This window comes from Rutilus rutilus (assembly GCF_951802725.1).
Source record: "Rutilus rutilus genome assembly, chromosome: 7".
Taxonomy (NCBI): domain Eukaryota; kingdom Metazoa; phylum Chordata; class Actinopteri; order Cypriniformes; family Leuciscidae; genus Rutilus; species Rutilus rutilus.
Genome location: NC_140221.1, coordinates 44,328,700 through 44,355,734, shown reverse-complemented (window position 1 = coordinate 44,355,734; position 27,035 = coordinate 44,328,700). Strand labels below are relative to the sequence as shown.

General features: G+C 37.2%; 2 protein-coding genes across 4 annotated transcripts in view; both read right to left on the bottom strand.

Moving 5' to 3' along the window:
* Positions 1-5,260: 5,260 nt before the first annotated feature.
* LOC311294466 (transmembrane protein 233) lies at positions 5,261-8,024 on the bottom strand. The gene is made up of 3 exons (XM_084415375.1): positions 7,699-8,024; positions 6,543-6,677; positions 5,261-5,966 (listed from the first exon to the last, which is right to left on the bottom strand). Exons 1-3 carry the CDS (start codon positions 7,882-7,884, stop codon positions 5,955-5,957), a joined length of 333 nt encoding a protein of 110 aa, XP_084271501.1. The 5' UTR covers positions 7,885-8,024; the 3' UTR covers positions 5,261-5,954.
* Positions 8,025-12,592: 4,568 nt separating this feature from the next.
* msi1a (musashi RNA binding protein 1a) overlaps positions 12,593-27,035 on the bottom strand; it is a 36,720-nt gene continuing 22,277 nt past the window's right edge. Inside the window, exons 7-14 of one of the 3 annotated variants that reach the window (XM_084413991.1) lie at positions 23,580-23,628; positions 21,261-21,343; positions 20,638-20,755; positions 19,551-19,631; positions 15,344-15,400; positions 14,470-14,529; positions 14,188-14,336; positions 12,593-13,074 (exon numbers count right to left, since the gene is read on the bottom strand). In XM_084413991.1, coding sequence (XP_084270117.1) covers positions 13,033-13,074; positions 14,188-14,336; positions 14,470-14,529; positions 15,344-15,400; positions 19,551-19,631; positions 20,638-20,755; positions 21,261-21,343; positions 23,580-23,628 — 639 coding nt within the window. In that variant the 3' untranslated portion in view covers positions 12,593-13,032. Of the gene's footprint in view, positions 13,075-14,187; positions 14,337-14,439; positions 14,530-15,343; positions 15,401-19,550; positions 19,632-20,637; positions 20,756-21,260; positions 21,344-23,579; positions 23,629-27,035 lie in introns of all 3 variants that reach the window. The other 2 variants (XM_084413989.1, XM_084413990.1) reach the window with 2 other exon arrangements.

Here is a 27,035-nt window from a genome sequence, read left to right as displayed (position 1 = left end):
AGTGTTTTTTCCTGAATCCAAATTGCATTGGGTGTAAAAAGGCATTAAACTCAAGGTGAGCAATTAGTTGTTCTACTACCAACTTTTCAATGACTTTTGAGATGACCGGAAGGATGCTAATTGGTCGGTAATTGCTAACCTCTTGTTTGTCACCAGATTTATACACCGGGGTCACAATAGCAAGCTTTAAGGCACTAGGAAAGATGCTTTCTTTAATAGATTTATTTAATACTTTAGTTAAAGGAACAGTCAAAGATTCTTTATGAGTTTTTAAGAAAGCAGTATCAAGACCATAAATGTCCTTTGCTTTGCTATTAGTTAGTGTTGAAAGTATTTTACTAACCTTTATATCGTTTGTGGGTGTCATAATAAAACCAGCATCACAGACTAAGGAATAATTAAATGTTTTTTTAGTAAAATTTTGACCCAGTTTCTCCACGGAATTAAAAAAATAATCGTTAAATTCTATTGCAATAGCTAAGCTATCATTTTGAATATCATTATTTATTTTGAGCTGTATGCTTTCATACTTGGGATTATCCTTGCCAGTTAATTTGTCAATGGTCTTCCATAGTTGTTTACTATTCCCTTTTGCTTCTCTAATGATTTCAAGAAAAAAGGATGCTTTAGCCTTTCTAAGCTGCATTATAACCTTATTTCTCAGACTTTTATAAATTAAATGATCAGTAATTAAACCCGATTTTAAAAACCTTTTTAAAGAGGCATCTCTTTTTTTCATTAGTTGCCAGAGATTACTATTAAACCAATGCAATCTATGTTTAGCTGTAGGTTTTCTAGTTTTTGTTTCTGTATATCTTGCTATTATATCTTTAAGGGCTGACATTATTTCATTGCATGCTTGCTCACAAGATTTATTTTCAACAGTGTCCCTCCAATTTGTTTGCTTTATTTCATTCTCAATTTGTATTAACTCTTTCTTTGGAATAAATGACATAGTGAGATTACCTTTCATTGTGGTTTGGTCCCTGTACCTTGATTTAGTCAGTTTCCTAGCAGCTAAAGTAAGATTATGATCTGACAGGCCAGTAACAAGGTTATATATTTTAGTTATCCTTTCTGGTGTATTTGTAAATATTAAATCCAATAATGTTTGGGAAGATTTAGTTATTCGTGTAGGTTTATTTATCTTTTGTACCATATTAAATGTTTTTGCAACATCCTTAAGCTTTTTTCTGCGTGATTTGTCAAGCCAGTTTAAATTGAAGTCACCCATAAGTATAACTTCTTTTCTTTCATGTTGTTTAAGGATTGCAGATAAACAGTTAAAAAAATCATTTGTGGCAGTAGGTGGACGATAAACTGCAAAAACAACAAAAGACATTTCGGGGGACAATGTAATCCTAACCCCAATGCACTCCAGGGTGTTTTCATTCATATCTATTTGTTTGCTTAGAATGCTCTCCTTAACATAAATTAAAACCCCACCGCCTTTCCCTTCCTCCATTGACAGCTACACAACTACCCACTTTGACGCTTCAAAAAGTTCATAAAGAGATCGTAAAACTAACCCATATGAATCCGTTTGAGCTTCACAAGAACCAATGAGGTTCATTCTCGTGTTACGCAGCACGTTTGAGCTTCACAAGAACCAATGAGGTTCATTCTCGTGTTACGCAGCACGTTTGAGCTTCTGTAAGAACCAATGAGGTTTGTTCTCGAGAGTCAAGCGCTCAATTCATAATGATTATATTCATAACAACTTTTTGAAGCGTCAAAGAAGTAGTTGTGTAGCTGTCAATGGAGGGACAGAATTCTCTCAGATTTCATCTAAAAGATCTTCATTTGTGTTCCGAGAATGAACGGAAGTCTTGCGGGTTTGGAACGACATGAGGATGAGTAATTAATGACAGAATTTTCATTTTTGGGTGAACTATCCCTCTAAGGCCACAATAACACCTTCCAATGTGCTTCAAAATATTTAGAGGGGTCATATAATGGTACATGCACTTTTACAAGTTGATTGTACTGAAATGTGTGTTGGCAGTGCCTGTACACAACCATCATATAATGATAAAAATCCATCCAGTGTTTTTTTTTTTTAAATCTTCTTATATGTTTTCCCCCATCTCAAATCAAGCCGTTCGTTTTTGTGACGTCACACGGTCGGACACCCCTCCCACGATTGTTGATTGACAGCAGCGTTTCAACACAGACCCGCCCTCGTTCGTGACCGAGCTGTCAATCATAGTCCGCGCGTTCATTGTTGATACGCTGGAGCACTGTCTATGAGCAGAATGGCGTGTAAGCGATTGTGGTGTTCTGTTCTTGGGTGTAAGAAGGAACACATCAGTCATTTTGATGTTCCTAAATCCGAACCGCTGAAGACGCAGTGGCTGAGTTTGTTTTCGAAGGGAATATTCCCCACGATCAACAGCAATGCTTTCATGGTTGCGCGAATCATTTCACACACCAGACTGCTTTACAAACGAGGGTCAGTATAAAGCTGGTTTTGCTAAGAAGCTGCTCCTGAAAAAAGGATCGGTACCAACTATTCGTGTTCCTGCTGCACCTCCAGAAGAAGAAGTGAGTGTAACGTTTTATTAACCTTTATATTAATATTTATATTAATCTTTGCAAATCGCTTGCTGCACGCTTCACGATTAATGCGGCTGTTTACGCTCAGGGCACATTACAGCAGGTTTTCTATGTACGACGTTCTCAATATAATTCATAATCCCACGTTTATAATGAACAACACGTTATGGTTATTGTGTTATTATTACAAACGGTGTACGCACAGAACAGAGGGGCGGGGTGAGCAAAGCTCATTATCATTTAAAGACACATGCACTTAAACGGCGTGCTGAAAACAGAGCTGTTTTTGACCAGGTAAAATTAGTGTTTTCTTATAATACTAATGAGAATTTTTAATTAAAGTATATTACAAACTTTTAATTTAGACCCTAAACAATCATATTAGCTTGTACAAAAATGGCATTATATGACCCCTTTAAAGTCAATAACAAATGTATTTTGTTTGACTTTATAGCTCATTTTTGTGAATGATCCCGAGGGCCGAGGCTAACAGATTTTGGAAATGATCTTCACCACACTCCGGAGAACATCAGGATACAGTGACAGCCAGAAAAACAATATTGCGATCTAATATTTATAAAATGAAGATCAAGAGTCTTATTATTATTGTTCATTTTACAAAAATCAGCAATAAAAACTTAAACTGATGTATTGATTGCCCCTGTTTTATGAGTGATCATGCAATTCTGACATCATTGGATGGTTGTTTAATATGTCAGCACCAGAGGGAGACATTCAAAAGCATTTGAAAACTTCAGGATGGACCCTGCAACACACAATATAACAATATAATGTATTTATTTGTTTTAGTTTGATTAACGTTTGGCAAGGTCATGCGTTTGATTCCTCGAGAATGCATCAACTAATGAATGTATACCTTGAATGCAGTGTATGCATTCAAGTATATGCAATGCAATGTTTTAGATCAAAACATTTGCCAGATGCATAAATGTAAATCATCTGAAACATTTTGCTGGTCAGGAAGAGGTCTGGCAGTTGTAAAGATATCAGGTATCTTTGTGTGTGTTTACTGAAGGATGAAAAGGAAACATCCATCTGTCCATCTAAAGAACACCTGCATCATCAGGCGGCCAGCTCACAACGTGCCATTTGACCCCGGGGTTGTTCAGCTGGATCATGTTGCTCTGCCCTCAAGGCAAATGTGCATGAGAAGCTGAGATGATTATTAGTTGTTTGCTGACAGCAGCTGGTAAAAGCTGACCTTTCTTCTGCTCCAGCTTTTTGACTTCCAAACACGCCAATTCTACACTCTTGGAAAAAAGGTTCTATTTAGAATCTTAAAGGCGCTTCATATAGAACATTTTAGGGGGTTCCAATGGGATCGATAAAATGTTATGAATTAAGCATGCAGCTCTTAAACAACTTTAGCACCTGATAACCTGTTAAACATGAAAGTATCATGCAACACTTTAAGACATTTCTCCTTATATAGAACCTTTTTGGCATCTTTGAAACTGAGTCAAGACCCAGAGGGTTCTATTTAGAACATCATTTAACCGGTTTAGGGGTTTCTAATGGGATCTATTACATTTTATGAATTAAGCAGCTCGTAAACAACTTTATCACTAGAAAAAAAACATAGAAATAACCTGTTAAACATGAAAGTGTTATACAAAAATGTAAGAAATTTCTCCTTATATAAACCTTTTTGGCATCTTTGAAACTGAGTCAAGACCCAGAGGGTTCTAGAACATCAATAAACCTTTGTTTTTTTTTACATTACATGTGTTACCTGAAATAAAAAAGCAACCAGACCAAATGTAGTGGACTGTGTCAAGCACACAAAAAAAAAAAAAAAATAGGATTTACTTCAAAACAACTTTCCTCCCCGAAATTGCAAGCAAATTTCACAAATAATTACAAAGAAACGGCAAGCAACACTTGAAATTTTGATGTAGAAAGACTTTTCACAATGTACTTTGAAAAATCATTATGTACAGTCAGAAATCATAATGATAGTTTTTATTGTACTCAATTTAATAACATTTAAAAATGTCATTATTGTAATGCTAAAAACAGACTTAATTGTCATGAAAATAGTGTCACGTTTATTTGCTGTTAATTATTAATCCTGATATTAAGAATAAAAGCACATAATCTGATGAGTGTTCGACTCATGTAAGCGTGTTTACTGGGCTGAGGTGTTTCCGTGTGAGCGGGATGGACTTGTGGAGCGTCGGGACCAGCTCGTGTTTTTCAGCACACTGCTGATCCAGCTATCCCGTGTCATGTGACCCCGCTGGCCAGGACACACTGGATAACAAGAGGCCCCTGACGCCGCCGTGGGATTGAGACCCAACACTATATATAGCACGAATGAGTGCTGAAGGGACATATCCAAATACATCATCTCTCTGGCCTGAAGATTAAAGGGGTCGGGGAGGGAGAAAAATTAATGAGCTTTAATCTCAATGTCCTCCTATCATTTCCATCTTATTTGGTCTATAAAGTGTAAGTATAACTTTAAAAGTCAATGTGAAACCTCATTTTACTTCCATAATCTTATGTGTTTCTGAGTAAAAAAAATTTTTTTGAAAAGTGATGGATGGATTGGCTAACAGAAGAGCAAGCTATGACTTTTTATTAAATTACATAAATATGGTTTTACTAAAATTGAATTATACCTTTAAATTTCTTGCGCAAGCTATTTCAACTTTAAAGCCTTTAAAAACACATTGAGCTACTTTATAAATGCAGTTTATTATTTAATTAGGACAAGTTCATAAAAACATTTCATTCCAAATTAGTGTCCTTTGAATTTGTAAAACATTTGACAACACATAAACACATAATCACTATTTAAATTAAAAAAAAAGAAAGAAAAGAAAGAAAACTCCAAAAGTTGTTATAAAAATTAAGACCTTTATCATTGTTTTCATGATCTACTTGCAGAGGAAAACACTAAGCACCAAAAATGATTAATATTTACATATTTAGTATGCCCATGTCCAGTGATTAGTTTTATAGGACCTGTTAAGACTGTAATCAGTGTGATGTGTTCTAATGATATGGCATTATTAACCATTTTTTGCAGAGACATTCAGCCCTGAAATCTTTAGTTATATATTTCAACAGCACAAAAATTATTTTGAAAAAGAATAGACATGCATAGGTTACAAAATTATGTACATATTCAGCATGCGCGTGGATGCATTGTATTAAGTGATTTAAAGGTGCATACATTGAACGTGATTGTCTGTAAAACTTTGCTTTTTAAACTTTTTTTCAAGCCCTGCCATCTCCCTCTCCCTTTGATGTTGTATAATGTCCATGAATGTCCATGCATGTTCATGCAGACGGAGGAGAACTGATGTGAGTCTGAATCTGTCCTGGTCTGGAGGACAGTAGAGGACAGCAGGATAGAAAAAAACGTCGTCTTAAACATTTTTCTAAAGAGTCAAAAAAAAAAGATTTTTAAAATCTGTTACTATAGCGGTTCATTCTGTTACATTTCATCAATTGGGCTGTCAAGCGATTACAATTTTTAATTACATGAATTAATCGCACATCAAACTTGGATGAGAAATTACAGCAAAAAAAAAAAAATTTCAAGTCATTATTGTGTTAAATGAGAAAATCATCAAAGAGACATTACAAAAAGTAGCTTTAAAAAAAAAAAAAATATATATATACAGTATATATATATATATATATATATATTTTTTTTTTTTTATATATATTTTTTTTTTTTACACAAACTTTTAGGCTTCAACGGCTATGAGGGTGAGTTAATGATTATATAATTTTTGGGTGAACTATACTTTTAATGTTTTTTTATAAATAAGGAAATATGGAAAAAAATAATATTATCATTTTTAATGAAATATAACTATGGAATATATGGAATATAACTAAGATATACATTAGTATAAATATAAATACCAAGTTTTATATGAGATGCGATTAATGGATTTGACAGCACTACAGTATATGTTACAGTATGTGTAGAATTAACAGTATTTTACCGTGCTGAAATGCACAGCGCAGAAGATGGTGATGATGAGGATGCCGATGAAGATGGAGGCGATCGACACATAGAGCGCCATCTTCCCTAAACGCCTGGAACCATCATAATCTCCCTGATCATAACTGTTTCTGGACTATAAAAGAGAGAAGATACATTACAAATTACAGACACAAGTTTTTCCCTCTGTGATTTGTATGTTTTTAAATTTGCCAACTCATCCAGCCAAACTAACAGCTGAAAAACCCAAAATTATACATTTAGTTTCATGTACACACAGTTTACTACAATATTAATATTTGATGATATGTGAATATTAATATTATTGATAATAAACATTCAAACTGGAAGAACAAAACTACAGCCTCTTCTTTAGAAAACCTGGCCTAACACTTAGGCCTACATCTCTGGGATATTCTGCTCTCTAGATATGGGTGGGCCCTTTTAAATATAAATATTTGGGATATTTTGTCTTTTGCCTATTTTATCCTCTGCTAGGTTACAATCGTCTGATTCCTTAAACAAGTAATCAACAAGCAAACTTATCCTCAACAAACCCCAGCATTAAGGAATAACAACTCAAAGAGATAATGAGTTAAGCGTACAAGTTTCATATTTAGTTTCATATTTAGAGTCAAAAACTGAATATTTTGTCCAATAATCTGTTTTATTTACAAATTTGAAAAATCATTATGTACAGTCAGAAATCATAATGATAGTTTTCATCGTACTCAATTTATTTCATTTTATTTAAAAATTTCATTATTGTAATGCTAAAAAAACAGACTTAATTGTCATGAAAATAGTGTCACGTTTATTTGCTGTTAATTATTAATCCTGATATTAAGAATAAAAACATATATTAGAATATATTTAGAGTCATTACTGATATGATCAAGTAATACTTGACACTAACTGAACAATCAATATAAAAAAGTTGCTGCAATACATTTTTAAGTACAATCAACTTGGATGATTGAGTCATTTCAACTTAAATTACATTAAACTGGCTTATAAAATGAGTCGAATCTTGTATAACTTAGAACACAAAGTTGAAAATGTCTTATTTTGATGAGTTGAAGCAATGTGAAAACATGTGTTGTCATAACTTATCGATGGTGCAATATGAGTCGGGCGGGATCTGACGGGGAACTCACCATGACGGAGAACACCAGGGCTAAGATGTTGACGGGGTAAGCAGGACAGAAGCAGGTGAGGATGGTCAGGACCAGGTAATTTCGTAGAGGAGGTCGTGGGGTCGTAGGACCGAACCAGTGGTGATACAAATCCATACTCCCGTTCAGAGAGCCTTTCACATCCGTCTGTGAGACGGCCGGAGCCATGACGGCAGGCCAACACTCCTGATAACGGGCAAATGTCCACCAAAAAAAACACTTTTACAGAGAAAGCAGTTAAAAACAGAGTTAACTGAGAGGAATAAATCCAGCAGAGCTGTGTGGGCTGTCAGGAATCAAGATGAAATGAAGAGTGTTTTCGGTGGGAGGGTGTTTGGGCAAGAAGAACCTGTGAGTAATGGGATCGCAGGGGAGATGAGACAAAAATATGGACAACACTTTCCCATGGACTGATTCCAAGTCATCAAAACTTGTGTGTATGTTATTCTCTGATTTTCCGCGGTTGTACCAGGACCAACATCTACGAGGACTAGGTCTCGTCAAACTGAACTAATAATAGGGTCAAATGCAGAAATGGTGATGAAACTGGTGTGTGTGTGTGTGTATTTCCACATGGGTGGGCGTGCGGTATTGGGGTCACAGGGTATCAGGTGTGTGTTATGGGACAGAGATGGACATATCAGAGCAGGAGGGGGCAGGTCAAACACGTCTGTTCCCATGCCTCGAAATTTTGGATGGCGTCTCACTTGTTTGCTTATGACGATCTGGAATGCGGCAAGCTTCACGGACAGCGACTTGAGCTGAGACTGACAACGCTGAGTGTTTAGATCTGATAGTTATGAAATGGTTGAAATCTACTGTGAATGTTAATGTTGCAAACCAGCTGAGAAACCACACACATTTTTGGCAATGTGAAATATCTACATTTCTTTTTTTCATTGAAAATGAGTACACCACAAACACCATAAAAATGTGGTATGAAACATATTCAGAATTTTAGTGCTTTATTGTACAGTCTATAAATTATAAACGGCTTTAACATTTGTTGTGAATATTCAACTTCTGTATAGCTTTTGAAATACATATTGTAGAACTCAAAGGTTTGGACACTATTTATTTATTTATCTATGAAATGGAATTGAACTAGTTTGGGAAAAGCAGCCAACATGTTAATAATAATTCCTTAATTATGATGACTTAACTAATATTTTAAAGTAATAATTATTATAGTTATAGTAATACTAATATATCTACATATAACATTTATTTAGGATTTCTGAAATTGAATTGGACTGGACAGTTAGGTAAAAGCAGTCAACATTTTATTAATAATTCTTTAATTTTAATGACTTTACTAATATTCTAAAATTATATATATATATATATACACTCACCTAAAGGATTATTAGGAACACCATACTAATACTGTGTTTGACCCCCTTTCGCCTTCAGAACTGCCTTAATTCTACGTGGCATTGATTCAACAAGGTGCTGAAAGCATTCTTTAGAAATGTTGGCCCATATTGATAGGATAGCATCTTGCAGGTGATGGAGATTTGTGGGATGCACATCCAGGGCACGAAGCTCCCGTTCCACCACATCCCAAAGATGCTCTATTGGGTTGAGATCTGGTGACTGTGGGGGCCATTTTAGTACAGTGAACTCATTGTCATGTTCAAGAAACCAATTTGAAATGATTCGAGCTTTGTGACATGGTGCATTATCCTGCTGGAAGTAGCCATCAGAGGATGGGTACATGGTGGTCATAAAGGGATGGACATGGTCAGAAACAATGCTCAGGTAGGCCGTGGCATTTAAACGATGCCCAATTGGCACTAAGGGGCCTAAAGTGTGCCAAGAAAACATCCCCCACACCATTACACCACCACCACCAGTCTGCACAGTGGTAACAAGACATGATGGATCCATGTTCTCATTCTGTTTACGCCAAATTCTGACTCTACCATCTGAATGTCTCAACAGAAATCGAGACTCATCAGACCAGGCAACGTTTTTCCAGTCTTCAACTGTCCAATTTTGGTGAGCTCGTGCAAATTGTAGCCTCTTTTTCCTATTTGTAGTGGAGATGAGTGGTACCCGGTGGGGTCTTCTGCTGTTGTAGCCCATCCGCCTCAAGGTTGTGCGTGTTGTGGCTTCACAAATGCTTTGCTGCATACCTCGGTTGTAACGAGTGGTTATTTCAGTCAAAGTTGCTCTTCTATCAGCTTGAATCAGTCGGCCCATTCCCCTCTGACCTCTAGCATCAACAAGGCATTTTCGCCCACAGGACTGCCGCATACTGGATGTTTTTCCCTTTTCACACCATTCTTTGTAAACCCTAGAAATGGTTGTGCGTGAAAATCCCAGTAACTGAGAAGATTGTGAAATACTCAGACCGGCCCGTCTGGCACCAACAACCATGCCACGCTCAAAATTGCTTAAATCACCTTTCTTTCCCATTCTGACATTCAGTTTGGAGTTCAGGAGATTGTCTTGACCAGGACCACACCCCTAAATGCATTGAAGCAACTGCCATGTGATTGGTTGATTAGATAATTGCATTAATGAGAAACTGAACAGGTGTTCCTAATAATCCTTTAGGCGAGTGTATATACACATAAAATTGTGGCTGTGAACCCATTTTTGTTCATGTTGTTAATATTACAACCTAAATGTATTTTTAAATATTGTTTTGTTGTATAATATTTCAAAAGATCCTCAGATATTAGAGATATACTCAACACTATTTTTTATTTTATTTTTATTTCTGGATTGGACTGGATAGTTAAGGAAAAGCAACCAAAAATGTTTATTTTCTCCATAATTCCAAAATTTTGTTGACTAAAAATAATATTGTTAGTATTATTTCAACAATTTTATATTCCATTTTTATTTACGAAATATTTCAATGTTCAGGGTTTACAATATTGTAGAATAAAGGGAACATTATATGAGTGTTGTGAAAAACTACATACACTATTTAACTGTAAACATGATATTTTAGATTTCGATTACAATTAGATTTTACATACAAGAGCACGATCCATTCCGCATACGACCAAACCATGACAATCTCAGCTAAAAACTCTCTGCAAATCCACAAAGAAAAACATGAATACAGATGCCATCAAATGGAATGTTTTAAAATAATTTATTAGGATCTTTTTATTTGAAAATTTCCAGAGGTGAAAATTAAAAAAAAAAAATACAGTAAAGGGACAGCGGAGCAGCGTAATCGAGCATCAGGTCACAGTGTTGCTTTCCAGTTCTGCTGCTGATCCCCAAGCCCCGCCCCTTTTACAAATCATCCGAACAAAACATGTACTGTAAAAATCTCAGAAACTTTCAAAGGGGTTAAAACGGATCTTGAAAAATATAGCTTTTTTTTTTTTCTGAAAAATAATTCTTAATGCCACATAATCGCCGCCGTATTCGTACCACCGCTAACGGCGTTCGTTATTACTTGAGTTTAAAAATAACTTATTGCTTTTTGTTGGTTAAATAGTTACAGTGTGTGCCGTGCAGTAGTTTTGTGAGGCGTCCCCGTCAGCTGGAGTTTTCGGATCGTCACGGTGACCACTGCTCCAAAAAGAGGCTACACATGTCAAACGGAAGACTCAAATGTTATTGCGAATAGGTAGAAATCAATGATCAAATCCAATATTGCCAACTTAAATCACTCTGGATGCAGTATTATTAATGTATTTTTCCCAGAAGGCCTCCGTTAGAGCCGTGATGTCACAGACGTCCTCCTCCATTACCGGCAGAGACGAGACAGTTTCAAAGGTGGCAGTTGAATGCATGTAAACTAGCTACGTGTACATCCATACTTCAGTCTACGCTGTGCACACACACACACTCTCTCCGTCACACACACACACACACACAACAGGATAGAAACGGAGATGTAACAGCGCTCAGACTCCTTTGCTTTGTAAATGTGTCCTTCATTTCTTTAAAAACAGCAGTGTACCGTCAAAAAAACAAAGAGAAAGGAGAGGGAAAGTACACTGAAAGAAGTACACCGCGCAACAAAATTATATATATAATATATATTTCCAAAAAACAGCATGAAGAAGCCTAGCAGCCGTGCCCTTCCGAATGAGGCTACTAAACTGGTTGCGACCTTCCTCTTCCCTAAAATGGGACCGAATCATATGCTCATTTTGGAAAACCAAACCTGGTTTTTCAGGGATGCGTTTTGACGCCTCGTACGGGACGGCAAACGTTAGAAACGTGGCTTACGAATTCATGCAAAAAACCTCGAAAACTGAAGCACTTTGTGCAACCGAAAGAGCCCAAGGAAAATTTTGTTTCCCGAAAGAGCATCAAAACATTTATCTTAGAGAAACTGTCAGTATAAATGGAGTCGAAAGTGAGAGGAGCACAACCAGAGACCAACATCAGTCCAACTCGGTCATGATGCTAATCTCAGAAATACAAGATTCAATGTGAAGAAAGACGTTTGCATGTTAAAAACCCCATAAAGGACCCGCACCCTCCCGCGCCCCGCCCCCATCTGAACCCTCCCAAAATACATGCAATATATACAGTATCTACAAAAAGAAGCTGAACAATGAGCCTCGGCACGAGCAGAACGAACTCCTGTGTAAATCTGAACATGTAGAAAGGTTCGACCAACGATTCACGCAGGAAATTCGTAAACGAGGCCCATTGCTTCTCATATAAAAACCAATTTTACGGAAAAAATATCAAACCGATTCAGCTTACAACATTACAAATGCTGTGTAAAAACTACCAAAATATACATTTTTGTCCTGTCGTTTTGTTTTTGTAAATTTGATTCATTCTCACGTCTTTGTTCGGTGTTGTTTGGATTTGTAATGCTTAATAAACATCAAGGAAGACAAATCCTGAACTTTTTTTTCCAGTTTCGTTGCTCTTTCTCTCTCTCTCTCTCTCTCGACATCATCCGTTACAGCATGAGTACAGTAAAAACATCAAAACACAGTCAGCAAAGACATCGTAACAAATGCAGAAAAACTTGTCAAATAAAAATCCGGAGAAACGGAATCCCTCGCGTGTTTCCCGCACGTACAATCAAACAATATGGTTTTTTTTTTTTTTCTTCATTTTTTTTTTTCTTTCCAAAGACAGACGGCAGCATATCATACACGAGTCGCTGATAAACAGGATACGTCAGGAAGAAAATACGGGATGAGGAAAAAGAAAAGTGATGTTAGTAGAGAATGGAGGAAAAAAAAAAAGAAAAGATGGGAACTCCAGAGTGGAGTCGGGAGGGAGCGTCCCGTAAGCACGTCACGTGGTCAGCGGCGCTCGTGCTTCACAAGCTCGTGAGATTCTTCATCCCGTGCCGGATGCTGATAGGACACCTCAGTGGTAGCCATTGGTAAAGGCAGTTGCAATCAAAGGGCCCTTGGAGGAGAGAGAGAGAGAGGGATTTTAAAGGAATGATCCGGTACAATACAAGACTCCTGTGGCCCTGTTCACACCTGGTATTAAGATGCGTTTTGGTCGATCGGATCACAAGTGGATGACGCTAAATACAGGAGTAAACGGGGTCTGAAGCGCTTTGAGCTTGTCCACTTTTGACCTCTTCTAGAGGTAGTCGAAAACACATTCGACCGGATATAACAGAGACCGGTCGATTACGCATTTCTTACTTCTAAAAGTTTCATTTTTACTTCTAACGTTTGTTCCAAATATTAGTTTTTCTTCTAATATTTGTTAACTCAGAGTGTAATGCACTTGGAAGTCTTTGTGGCAAGACATTCCTCATCACATATTGTAATTCTTCTGTACAGAATGTGTTATTTGAGATGTAAAGTTGTTTCTCAACTAGTGCGACGTGACCCAAATTTGGATGACAGGTCTGTTCTTAGCAGGGGGGTTCAGTGATATTTTAGTATCATTAAGATTATAGTTTGAATTAGTTTTTATTTTTACATTTTTCCTTTTCATTTTGATTTTATTTAAAGTTTTTGTTATTTTGTACATTATTTCATTTTTTTTACATTTTTATTTCATTTTATTTTAGTACATCAAGTTAAACTAAATGAAAATGAGAAATGTTTCCTTACAACTAACTAAAATAAAAAGTACGTTTTTATTTTATTTTATTTTATTTCAAGTAACAAAATCAGAAATGTTGCCATGGCATCTAAGTTTAGCATGAAACAAATGAAACAAAATATTTAAAAAGCATATTATGTACAACGACTACAACTTAAACTAAAATTAAAATGTGAATTGAAAAATATTTTTTTTTAAATACTACAATAGTAGCAGGGCAAAAAAATGATAAATGCAAATAATAAAATGCAATATAATAGTTGCCAAAATAAATAATAATGCACTTTTAACAGGGCACATAAATTAACAAAGTATTTATTTAATAAAACTTCAGAAGTCTTACAATTTACAGCTCAAGTCACATTACCTACTTTTTATGATGCTTGTGTCCTTTTTGACCGTAAAGTTATATTTATAAATGTTTGCGTATGTGCCTGTATGTCTGACTGTACCTACCCCAAGTCCATGTCCGAACCCCGTGCTGGGGGCGGGGCTTGCCGCACTGATGTAGCTGCTGACTGAATCCTGATTGGCTGCTGCATAAAGGTCTGCCATTGGCCCAGGGCTGCTGGTGCCCAGGAACCCTGCGCGTGACGGGGTGGAACCTACGGGCAACAGACGACAGACAGATGTTTTAAACGCTCAGAAGGTACTTTACAAGTGGAAAGAGTTTAACAAATTTCAAAATCTGAAAGTAAAAGATCATACAACAACCATAATAGAGCTGATTTTGCGCACCTCTGACCACCGCTGCAGCTGCGGCTGCTGCCATTGGTCCATAGGCAGTCAGTGGAATGGCTTAAGGACAGAGAGAGACACTTCATTCAGGTGACAAGAAGCCACATGCAGGTGTCAGTCACACCCTACTACAGTATCCTGTTTTACTCAGAAATACATCAAAATGTAATAAAAAATGATATATAATGTAATAAATAACTTTCTCCATTTCCGACTATTCTGCTGATGTAACCATTGTCACGTGGACAGGAACTAATAATATAATTTTTCATGATCTAATCAAATCCCAATGGCTAAAATCAAGTCCTGCCTAACATTATGTATTATGAAACACTGAATATTCAGTTTCACTCAGAAGTGTTACATTACAGAAGTTATATATATATATATATATATATATATATATATATATATTATTTGATCAAAAGTACAGTAAAAACAGTAATACTGTGAAGTATTATTGCCCTTTAAAAGAACTGTTTTATATGTGAATATAGTTTTAAACTGTAATTTATTCCTGTGATCAAAGCTGAATTTTCAGCATCATTACTCCAGTCTTCAGTGTCACATGATCCTTTGATTAGAAAGTTAAAAAGAAATGCATTTATTTGAAACAGAAATCTTTTATGACATTATAAATGTCTTAACTGTCAAATTTTGTGGCCAAAACTGCTTTTATCAATTTAATGCATTGTAAAAAAAAAAAAAAGATATTAAGTTGCCCAAGTTTTGAACGGTACTGTATATATGCACCATTTGTACGCTGACTGTAACACTTTTAAATATTGCTCTGTTTAGGCATTACGGCATGTTAACCTCTGGCTCAGCCAATGTGTGTGTGTGTGTGTGTGTGTGTGGCCAGATGAGAACTAACCTGTGATCTCTTGGGGGTGAGAGGAAGTCAGAAGGGGTGTCCGTTCTAAATGGAATTCTAGAACACAAACGGCAAAAGAGTGGTTTGTGAATAAACTCAGCGTGAACAAGCTCAGAGCTAAAACACCAACACGCACGCACACACACTGCAAAAAAATGATTTTCTTAGTATTTTGTCCAGTATATATATTTTTGTTTTCCAGCAGAAATATACAAAAATTCTTAAATCAAGATACAGTTACTTCTGATGCAAAATGATAGCCTGGGTGCCAGCCCGAACCCCGCCCACAACATTTTTTGGTCGGGAAGTTCGGTCTGGACTCGCTCCGTTGAGGAGCTATTATGCCCGAACAAAAATTGTTCGGACCAATCAAATTGTCAGGGCGGGCTTTATACGATGATGGACAGATGAGCAACGGTAACGTAATCATCCACGTCACCAAAGAGCGCTTGATTTGAATTAGTTTACAACAAAGACGACTGCTGCTGGAGAATTGAGATTTCACGAGTTCACATTTACAAATAAGTCAGATAGAATAAATGCGTATATAAGATTTCACACAAATAAGTCGATGGAATAAATGCGTATATGACGTGCTGTCCGAGGAGAGGGCTGTGGGCTCGGTAGCCATACTCCCCCCGTATTCCTGGTTGTGAGAGAACAAGACAAGAGTGAGGATTCGGGGTGGTGGAGCGATGCTGAAAAACTGTCAAGGAGTGTTAGGTAAGTTGACAGAGTGAATATGCTTCCTCATGCTGATAGATAGGGTAACGTTAGACATGGTATTGTTTGATGACAAGTTGATATTGGATTGATTATTTGTACGTGCTCCTCCCGAACTTTGTTTATGAAACATCATGTGTAGATTCCGCCATCGCGTCTGTTATAGAAGATAACCACAGTGCATTCATTTTAAAAGAGGAACAGAGAGCCGCGACATTTTGTTGGTTGAAAATATGAATGAAGAACATGCGTCATTTACTCCGTTGCTCTGATTGGTTGTAGGTCTATCCAATTGAGTGCAGAGTTTTTTTTTTTACTGGTTCGGTTGAGACACGCCCCATAATCAAATCTCTATGGAACAGTATCAGACTCACATTCTGACTAGAATCTGAGTATGACGACGTCAGGCTAGCAAAATGACATAAGATATTAAGAATTGTTTTCTGAAAATATTTTTAAAATTAAAGGGGTCCTTCACTGCTGGCAAAATGGGTTTTCAAATCGGCAAACTTGGTTGCCTACGCAGCAGAAAGGCAAAATATATTTTTTAATCAGTGCTACCTGACTAGAGAAAGCACTGTTGTCTTTCCTCTCGCCAATTAGATAGGAAAACTTCAACACCCATAATGCACTGGGCATGTTGCCATCCAAGGCCACTCCCACCAGTCTGCCATAGATAGGGTGAATTCAGGTTGATTGAGAAACTTTTTCCAAGTCATCTTAATGGCAATCACCCTGAACTGAATATTCACCCTACGCTTAAAGGGTAATTTCACCCAAAAATGAAAATTCTGTCATTAATTAATCATGTGATTCCAGTGGTTTAACTTGAGTGCTTTGTTTGCGCAAAAAAACATAATTTACCACTTTATTTACAAAATATTAATATCTGACGCACGTTCACACAACAACGTCTGCTCTCGCGTCAACAAAACACGCATGGGTCGCAGTGGTCTTGTGCACGTTGGAGACTAATATTTTGTGAATAATTTTTTTTTTTTTCGCAAACAAAGCAATTGCGTCGCTTTATAAAACTAAGGTTAAACCACTGGAGCCACATGGAGTTCTGTTAATAACCCTCTGATGATCCGACCGTCCGTGAGCGGGGATACAGAAATGCAGAAGTATAATCTGTAGTTTTGTAGCCGTCAAAAGACTTTTGCTGACAAATAAACGTGAATTTCTCGGTCCAGGTAACACAGAGAACGAGTGAATATTGCATTACATTACAAAGCGGATTTAAGTCTCACTTTAAAGGGGTGATATAATGCCCTTTTCACAAGATGTAAAATAAGTCTCTGATGTCCCCAGAGTGTGTATGTGAAGTTTTAGCTCAAAATACCCCACAGATATTTATATATAGCATGTTAAAGTTGTCACTTTTTGAGGGTGAGCAAAAACACACCGTTTTGTGTCTGTTCCTTTAAATGCAAATGAGCTGCTGCTCCCGGCACAGGGGGCGGAGCTTCAACAGCTTGCACTCACACACACATGCATTGAAAATGTCAAAAACTTTTAGCCTTTTACGTTCAACCCGGAGTCAGACAATGATGGAGAGACTCAAGAAGAAGTGACAACATGTAGAAGCAACAGGACATTTCTAAATGGTTAGTTAGTAGGTATGTGTTGTTATCTTCTAGTCATTGATTAGCAAATTCTGTCTTGATAATCTATAAATCGTGTTCAGGGGGCGGGGTTTATGTAAATTCTAGGGTTGGTGATGTCACTAACCCGGGAGGAATGTTGTGTAGTCTCTACCAGCCGTTTGTTGTAGTCCTTAAAAACCGATTTCTTTAAAAGCAAATATCTCCCTTTGCTTTAACTTTGAGCGTTGTAACTTTGGAGATGTTGTTTATGCTCAAACAGCAACATTACACACTAACTAAAGCTAGAAAAGTGAAATCATAATCAACCACCCCTTTAAGTTATCTGGCAGTACGGTTTTGATTACTTGATAACTTATTTGATCTTGCTTCTCCAGTAAATGTATCCTGATTTAAGAACGTTTAGATATTTGCACTGGAAAACGAGATAAAAATCCTGAGGAAGAACATTTTTTGCAGTGCACACCTAGTCCTATCTACACAAACACACTGACGTTCACCATGAAAGGAGGTTTTCAGAGCAGAGACAGTCTATGCACACAGAAACACACGCAGGGAAGAGACTTACAGCCAGCTGTAGCTGATACACAGGAGGAAAGGAAGGGGACAGATTGAGGTGCAGAAGGACACGAGGGATAAAAAAGCACAAGGAAGAGAGAGAAACGGGAGGATGTCGTTAGATCGCTGATCTTAAGGTATGGAGTGTTAGACATGGAGCGAAAAACTCAAAGGTTAGTATTAGAGCTAGGCAGTGTGACGGTATCATGCAACGATACAGAGTTTGCGATGCCAAGGTTAGAAACAATTGCACGGATATTTACATGTGAGAATATAAAATAACACAGAGAGGGACACATACACAGTCGATGAGTATTTAAAGGATAAGTGTAGTTGTTTACAGGTGCGCTGTCACATCGTTTAGATTCTGTATCATTGGTTTTATGATATTCATTTGACTTTTTTGAGACTTTTTTTTAGGCTGATCATTAATTTGTTATGAATAATTTTTTGGTTTGCATGCATCAAGAAAATCAATGAGAAGTTCCTTTCATTTGTAAAGCATTTAATTCACAGGATTATATATATATGAAGAGTTCAGATGCAAAAGCCTCTAAGTGCCATCTGAAATTTTCTTCTACAATGATCATTTTTATAAAGCTTGTATATTTAAGTTCAGTAATTTCACTTAAATGGCAATGAAAATGACCTATTAATTGTCATTTAAGTGAAATTACTGAACTTAAAAATACGAGCTTGATAAAAATTTCAGATGGCACTTAGAGGCTTTTGCATCTGAACTCTTCATATATATATACACACACACACATAATATTATCTATTACAGGTTATAGCTGAAAGCGCTATCAAATTAGTTTAATAGTCAATCAAATTGTTTAATAAATGATCCCACGAGAGGCAAAGGAACATTTTATTGGCAGTGACAGGTAGTCGACAATTGTCAATTATTGTCAATGCCATTTGGGGAAAAAGGTCATGTGACTGATCAAGTGTGATTTCTGCAGTTCCTGTTTAATCAGAGGAAACATGCAGAACTTCTTTGACTGACGTCGCGCTGAGAAACAGTTATAGTCCCTATATGGAGGACAGATGGCAATATTTCTTTCTCTTTGAAATGTCTTGTGGGAAAGCATGACAAAAAAAGCATAATCTCCTGCTGAAATCTACAAGCAGCTTTAAAAACTGTGAGTGTGTTTTGATCAAATCCATAAAAAATATTTTTTTGCAATTATCAGATAAGAGGGAAAAATAGTTAACTTCTTGGGGTTTGTAATGTATTAAATCATGCATTTTGACATTGCAGTGGATGACTGGCGCTGTGAAAGTTCTGCACAGATAGAAACGAGGGATGGTGGACGTACCTGGGAACTGGTATGTGTATCCTGGTGTGATTCCTGTGTAGCCACGACTGGCGTAGGTGGCCGCCTGGAACCCTGGGTAACCTGAAAATAAACCAAGTTTACTTATATAGCACATTTACAATAAGGTTCCATTTGTTAACATTAGTTAACTAAACGAACTAACAATAAAAAATACTTCTTTGTTAATGTTAGTTTCAACATTTACTAATACATTATTAAAGTCCAAATGTTATTTAATGGACCTGGGATAATAACATGATCTAAAAATGAACAGTTGTTTTATTAACTGACGTTAACAAAGATTAATAAAGAACTGCAACAAATGTATTTCTCTTTGATATTTAATGGGACGTCACTGTAAAGTGTTACCAGCATATTTCATACACCGTTGTAAAGTGCTTTCCATTAAAAGGATTAAAAAACAATCACAAAATAATCATAACAGGTGTAAGAAATAAAAATAATAAAAAGTAAGAATAAGAATAAAATGTATTACAAACAAAGAAGAAGAAAACAGAAGAATAGGTTATCTTTTCTTCCACAGTTAAAAAGTCATTTTTGCTCAATGTCTTTTAATCAAGAAGTGTTTTTAGTGGATGTGTTAAATTAGTCTCATATTTGACTACAATATTTGTTACTAATTCTGAATTTAATTCTCTATTTATTCACTTTCACTAATTTATCCAGTTATTTCCAGCAGTAAGAAATTTGCAATGTTGTGTATTTGTTTTAGAGTCTGCTAAATGATTAACTGTGAATGAATGTTCTGAATAAACCCCTCGGTTTAACCGTTGTAAAATAACATTTGATGTAATTTGCAATGTTTATTTGGTAAATTAACCCAGCCCACACACAGCCAAAACTGCAGCTTCATTTTCACAATAAAGTATAAAAAATATAAACTAAAATCTTGCATAATGTGACATTTGTTGCTCTGATTTGTGGCACACTCACGATCACACAGCGCAGTTCCCTGTTGTAAACAGCAGGTGGCGCCAAACTCTCATCAGACAGGACTGAACGCTTGATTTACTCATGTGTGCGCGAGTTCACTGAAATGATTTGCGTTTTCCATCTTTCGACTCACCCAGCATGCCGATCCCCAGCATGAAGGCGTCCATGCCGTAGGGCATCACCCTGGAGCGGCCTCGCGCCGTACCTGTCGGTGACATCACTTCCTTCGGCTGCGCCTTCTTGCACTCCACCTTCAAACAGAGCCGAAGACCGACATCACACACAGAAATAAGTCAAGCCTCCTTTATTTCTATGGCGCTTTATACAATACAGATTGCTTCAAGGCAGCTTCACAAGTAAATAACAGAATCGATGATGCCAACTTTAACAAACATGAGAATAATGAATAGCGTCATTATTCAGCGATGTTGGTTTAGGTTCAATTATGAAATGTGCTCAATTTCAGCTATAAGCAGCTCTACAGAAGACAATAGTGTCATTATTCAGCGTGAGTCAGTTCAATGATGATTCAGTTCGGTTCAACGTCAGTGTCGATGTTGCAAAATTCATCAATAATGAAGCAAATTTGATTCAGCTGTAAAGCAGCTCTACAGAAGACGAAAGGTTCATTATCCAGCTCAATTCAGTTCAAGCTTTGGTCTAATCTGATAGAGTCAGTGTGGTCAAATCGACATTATTTAAAGTGTCTTTTAAACCTTTATAAAAAGGTGTTTTAACATAGCAGGACACACTCACCATCTTGTTGTTGATCTCATGAAAGTGGATCTCGCAGACCTTTTCCACCACGTCTTCATTCTCAAAGGTCACAAAGCCAAAACCTGCAGAGCAAGTTCACACGAATCACAAACATGACGCTGCTTTCACAGAATCTAAACATAGAGCATGTTTATTTTGCACAGGCCAATCCTGACATCAATTTTCCCCTTTACTTTCTCATTAGCTGTTCTCTCTTTTGTTCTGTTTACATCTGCTCATATATTCTGGCCATTCTCTCCTGAGATTACCTCTTCACCTGCTGCACTTACCTGTCCTACTCAATCCCGCCCACTCATCTGTCACTCACACTCAGACACAACCACAGGCTCCGCCCACCTTTCCTTTCGCAGGTGCTTGACGGTTTAACCTCTGAACTACTAACCAGATTACATGAACTTTAGCAATGCCTCTGAGCCAACAGACATGAGACAATGATGAGAAGAGACGAGATGAGACGAGACGAGATCTCAAATATCACATCAAGGTATGAAAGACCAACCTTTGACCTTTTTTTTTTTTTCAAGAGAACCTGTTTGATCTGACTTTCTTTTTATTTCTCCAAAAGAAAGCTTAAATGACGCATAACTTTGGCAAGTTCAGCAACTTTTGATCACAACATGATCACATATAAGTTTTTCTAGTAATTTAAGCATCTGAGACTAAGTTGATACTTGAAATATAAATGAAATATAAGTCCATTAAGTCTACTGAACTATGAGCTATGAAAGAGCAACTATTGATCAATTAAATGAGAATTTATTTCGTCTTTTATTTTTAAGTCTCGAGTATTAATTCTCCTAAAATAAAGAGTTGTAAGAGAAACGTCTGAGACGAAGTTGATACTGAAGAATAAGTATAAATAAGAACTTCATTAAATCTCCTGAGTTGTAAATGAGCAACTTTTGAAGATTAAATCATTCCTCAAATACAAGAGATGAGATGACGAGACGAGACGAAACGAGAAGAGACGAAAAGTAAAGAGTGGAGAAGAGAAGAGAAGAGAAGAGACAAGACGAAAAGAGATGAGAAGAGTGGAAAAGAGAAGAGAAGAGTGGAGAAGAGAAGAGACTAGAAGAGACCAGACCAGACAAATAGAGAGGAGAAGAGTGGAGAAGAGAAGAGACGAGACGAAAAGAGAGGAGAAGAGAAGAGAAGAGAAGAGAAGAGAAGAGAAGAGAAGAGAAGAGAAGAGAAGAGAAGAGAAAAGACAAAAAGAGACGAGAAGAGTGGAAAAGAGAAGAGAAGAGTGGAGAAGAGAAGAGAAGAGAAAAGACAAAAAGAGACGAGAAGAGTGGAAAAGAGAAGAGAAGAGTGGAGAAGAGAAGAGACAAGATGAAAAGAAAGGAGAAGAGACGAGAAGAGAAGAGTGGAAAAGAGAAGAGACTAGAAGAGACCAGACCAGACAAATAGAGAGGAGAGGAGTGGAGAAGAGAAGAGACGAGACGAGACGAAAAGAGAGGAGAAGAGTGGAGAAGAGAAGAGACGAGACGAAAAGAGAGGAGAAGAGTGGAGAAGAGAAGAGAAGAGAAGAGAAGAGAAGAGAAGAGAAGAGAAGAGAAGAGAAGAGAAAAGACAAAAAGAGACGAGAAGAGTGGAAAAGAGAAGAGAAGAGTGGAGAAGAGAAGAGAAGAGAAAAGACAAAAAGAGACGAGAAGAGTGGAAAAGAGAAGAGAAGAGTGGAGAAGAGAAGAGACAAGATGAAAAGAAAGGAGAAGAGACGAGAAGAGAAGAGTGGAAAAGAGAAGAGACTAGAAGAGACCAGACCAGACAAATAGAGAGGAGAGGAGTGGAGAAGAGAAGAGACGAGACGAGACGAAAAGAGAGGAGAAGAGTGGAGAAGAGAAGAGACGAGACGAAAAGAAAAGAAAGGAGACGAGACGAGAAGAGAAGAGACTAGAAGAGACCAGACCAAGGAGCAAAGGAGAGGAGAGGAGACTAGACGAGAAGAGACGAGACGAGACGAAAAGAGAGGAGAGTGGAGAAGAGAATAGATGAGACAAGACGAGAAGAGACCAGACCAGACGAATAGAGACCAGACTAGACTAGACTAGACCAGACCAGACGAATAGAGACTAGACTAGACTAGACTAGACTAGACTAGACTAGACTAGACTAGACGAGACTAGACGAGACGAGAGAAGAGAAGAGAAGAGAAGAAAAGAGGAGGGTAACATCAGCTCCTGAATGACTGCAGAAGCATGTACACACTTGACTGTTGTTGTATAATTATATGACTCAGCGAGGCTTTGAACGCGAGCGTGTGCATTTGCGTGTGTGCGTGCCTGAATGCCGCCTTACCTCTGTGCCTGTTGGTGGTTTTGTCAAACATTAGCATCGCGTCATCAACCTGCAGACAAAACACACACACACACACACACACACACAAAAGAGAGGGATGAGACACTCTAAGCCATTACCCAGCATGAGGCTCTATTGTGAAGCTCTGAAGAAACAGAGAGGGGCAGCAGATGGAGGGGTCGAGAGGGAGGAGGGAACAGAGAGAGAGAAAGAGATGGACAGAGAGAAAGAGAAGAAAGACAATATGGATGGAAGAAAAAGAGAGGGGGGGGGAATAAAAGAGGGGACTTTGAATACTTTGAAGCACCTTAGGTTAAGCAAACAACGCTGTTTGTATCCAGAGCAGTTTTTCAGTGTATACGGTTCTATAAGATCAGCGGTTCACAACACAGATGTTACACTGCACATCAGATAGCTAACTAAAACTGGCTGTGCTACAAAATAAAAGCTCTTCGTGGAACTTTCTATGATGCTTAATTTTTATGCTTCATTTAATTTGCATCTTCATTCTTAATGGTGAAGGAACCTAGTGCTGAAGTAGAAATTCAGGGTCATTTAATCCCATTAATTTAAACCATTTTCATGATGTGCATGATTATATGATAGGGCTTTTTGTAAATCATTTTGCATACACAGGAAGCAAATATTTCAGAATGAAATAAATATTGATAAGATTATAGAAATTGCCATGACTTGTCAAGGTTTTACAAAGTTTCCCAAAATCCTGGTTTGTGTGATTATTATATAAGGTTTTTTTTTTTTTTTTGTTTTTTTTACAGATTGCACACACAAGAAGCAATTCAGGCTGATAAAATATTTTAGAGTAAAACACAACTATATAAATTTATTTCCATTATATAACTTCCCTAATATCCTCTTGTGTGTGATTACATGAGGAGGATTTTGTTTTGTTTTTACATTTTCCACAAGAAGCAACTCAAGCTGGTAAAATATTTTAGAATTTATTTTCACAATATGATTTTTCCAGGTCTATAAATCCCCTGACATTTCTAGGTTTTTTAATGACTGAAGTAACCCTAGAAACTGTTTGTGGAGAATAAACAGTGAAACCGGTGCAGACACAAAACGAAGGTGCAAACACATCTCTCTCTCTCTCTCTCTCTCTCTCTCATTAAACAGACATCGGTGTCCACCGGCCGTAGTTTACACGAACAGCCTGATTCCCTGAATCTCTCAGTCCGCTCCCTCCCGACTTCACAGTTCGTGGGGGTAAATCTTTTCAATAACTCTCTCTGTCCTGTTCCCCCCTTTCTCTTCAAACCCTCTCCAAAGTTTACTATTCCCATGGAGACTCTGCAAAGAATTTCAATTAGAAGAATTGACCCCCTCCCTCGCTTCTCCTTTCATGAATAGAACAGAGAGAGAGAGAGAGAGACGAGGAGCTGGATAATAGCTGTTATGAATAGTGCTGGAAGAATAAACTTTGACAAGAGAGAGGAATATGTTTTCAGTGATGAAGCAACGGTCAGGCTAACAAATGAAAAGAGAACTTTAAATTCAAATTGCCGTATAAAAAGCTATAAGTCTCCTACCCATCAACAGGCACAATATCATCTAACATAAGACTGCACATAATAACATTTGCCGTAGACATAACCGATTAGACGTTGTACAATCAACCGCCACAATAAAAAACAGTTATGAATAGATTTAAAATCTGTTTGGATGGGTTGTCTTTAAAGCCATTATAAAATGGTTCACCTGTGACTGTACATCAGTTAAATTATATATTACTGCTTCAGTCATTCATTTACAGAATAATCTTTTGATCATAATAGTGCAACCATAAAGAGCCTACAGTTAGGCTAATAAACAATATTATTACTTTGTCAAAGATTTGCTTATTAGCATCAAGCATCGCTATTACTAAACTGAAGCTTTAGGTTAGATAATGTGGATATTTACATTACATTAAATATATACTGATCTTTCATTAAAAAAATTCACAAAATTCTAACCTTTCATTGAAGTATAAGTGAAGTAAAACAATTGAAAGTGGGGGGAATTATGAATCACATTATGAAGTAAATGTTTTTCTCCAATGCATGTTGGCCACAATTATTGGAATTCTTATGAGTAAATTATCTCTGAAGTATATTCCCATTCATATTTACATTATTTTTATTTTTTTAGCAAACCAGGGTGACTTTATCCAGCCATGACTTCCTGTTCCACAGGAGTATAAATATGAGGAAACACAAAGGCCAAATTCTCTTAATCATCCATCACAACGAGTAAAACCACAGAATATAGTTCTGATGTGCAGCAAAAGATTGTTGAGCAAATAAACGGCGAGGAGGAGAGAATTCACAGCTGGAGAATTGCAGAAAATAGTTGAGTCTTTTGGCAGCAAACACTCGAGATGTGTTTGGTGCACACTGGGATCAAAGGTACCCCATGCCCACGGTTAAAGATGCTGTTGGAACTTTAATGTTGTGGGGGCCTATTTTTTTTTTTTGCTGGAGGTCCTGGTTCAGATACATGGCATTATGGATTGTAACAAATACCAACAGATAAACGAATCAAAACCTGACCGCCTCTGCTAGAAATCTTATAATGGGCCGTGGTTGGATCTTCCATCAGGACAACGATCCAAAACAAACATCAAAATCAACACAAAAAGTGTGTCAATGAGCACAAAATGAAGCTTCTGCCCTGACCGTTCCAGTTCCCTGACCTCAACCCTATAGAAAACTGAAGAGGATCTGGAGAGATTCTGTATGGAAGAATGATCTCTGATCTCTTGTCCAGGTGTTCTCCAAACTCATCAGGCATTATAGGAGAAGAATCTTGGGAAAAGGACATTGCAATAATTGAGTGCCAATAATTGTGGCCAACGTGACCTAGAGAAAAAATATTTATTTCATAATGAGATTTTTATATATATATATATAAAAATATGAATAAAACATTCATTTTGATTATATTATATTAATATGATTTGTAACTCGAGATTGCTGTAATTGCATCTAGCGTAACACCACACCTTAACGTTGAAAATGTTGATAATGACTGTGTGAATTTGTTCACAGTTATATCCTGCTTTTGATCGTTTGATGAAACTCAACACAACCTGTAACACGAGCATCGTGAAGCAACTGTTAACTGTCTCCTGTCCAGATCCGAGGCCTAATTATTTACTGACTGATGGCTTCTTCAGGATTACACGTCACTTCAGTCTGTGTGAGCCGAAGCGCTCGAGAGTCACATGACACGCCAACATTTATGTGACCGAGTAGCTCTTTTCAATGCCACCTGGTTAAATGACCATGGGAAAGGTCAAACACTCTTAGCCCAGATAGGCCGCTGTCAAACACACACTCTTAGACTTGACATTTAACTATAACCCTCTCCTAACCCCTCCTATTGAAACCTGGTCGTACCCTTCCCTTCATTGAGTCAATCCCACAAACACCCCCTCCCCATCCTCCAAAA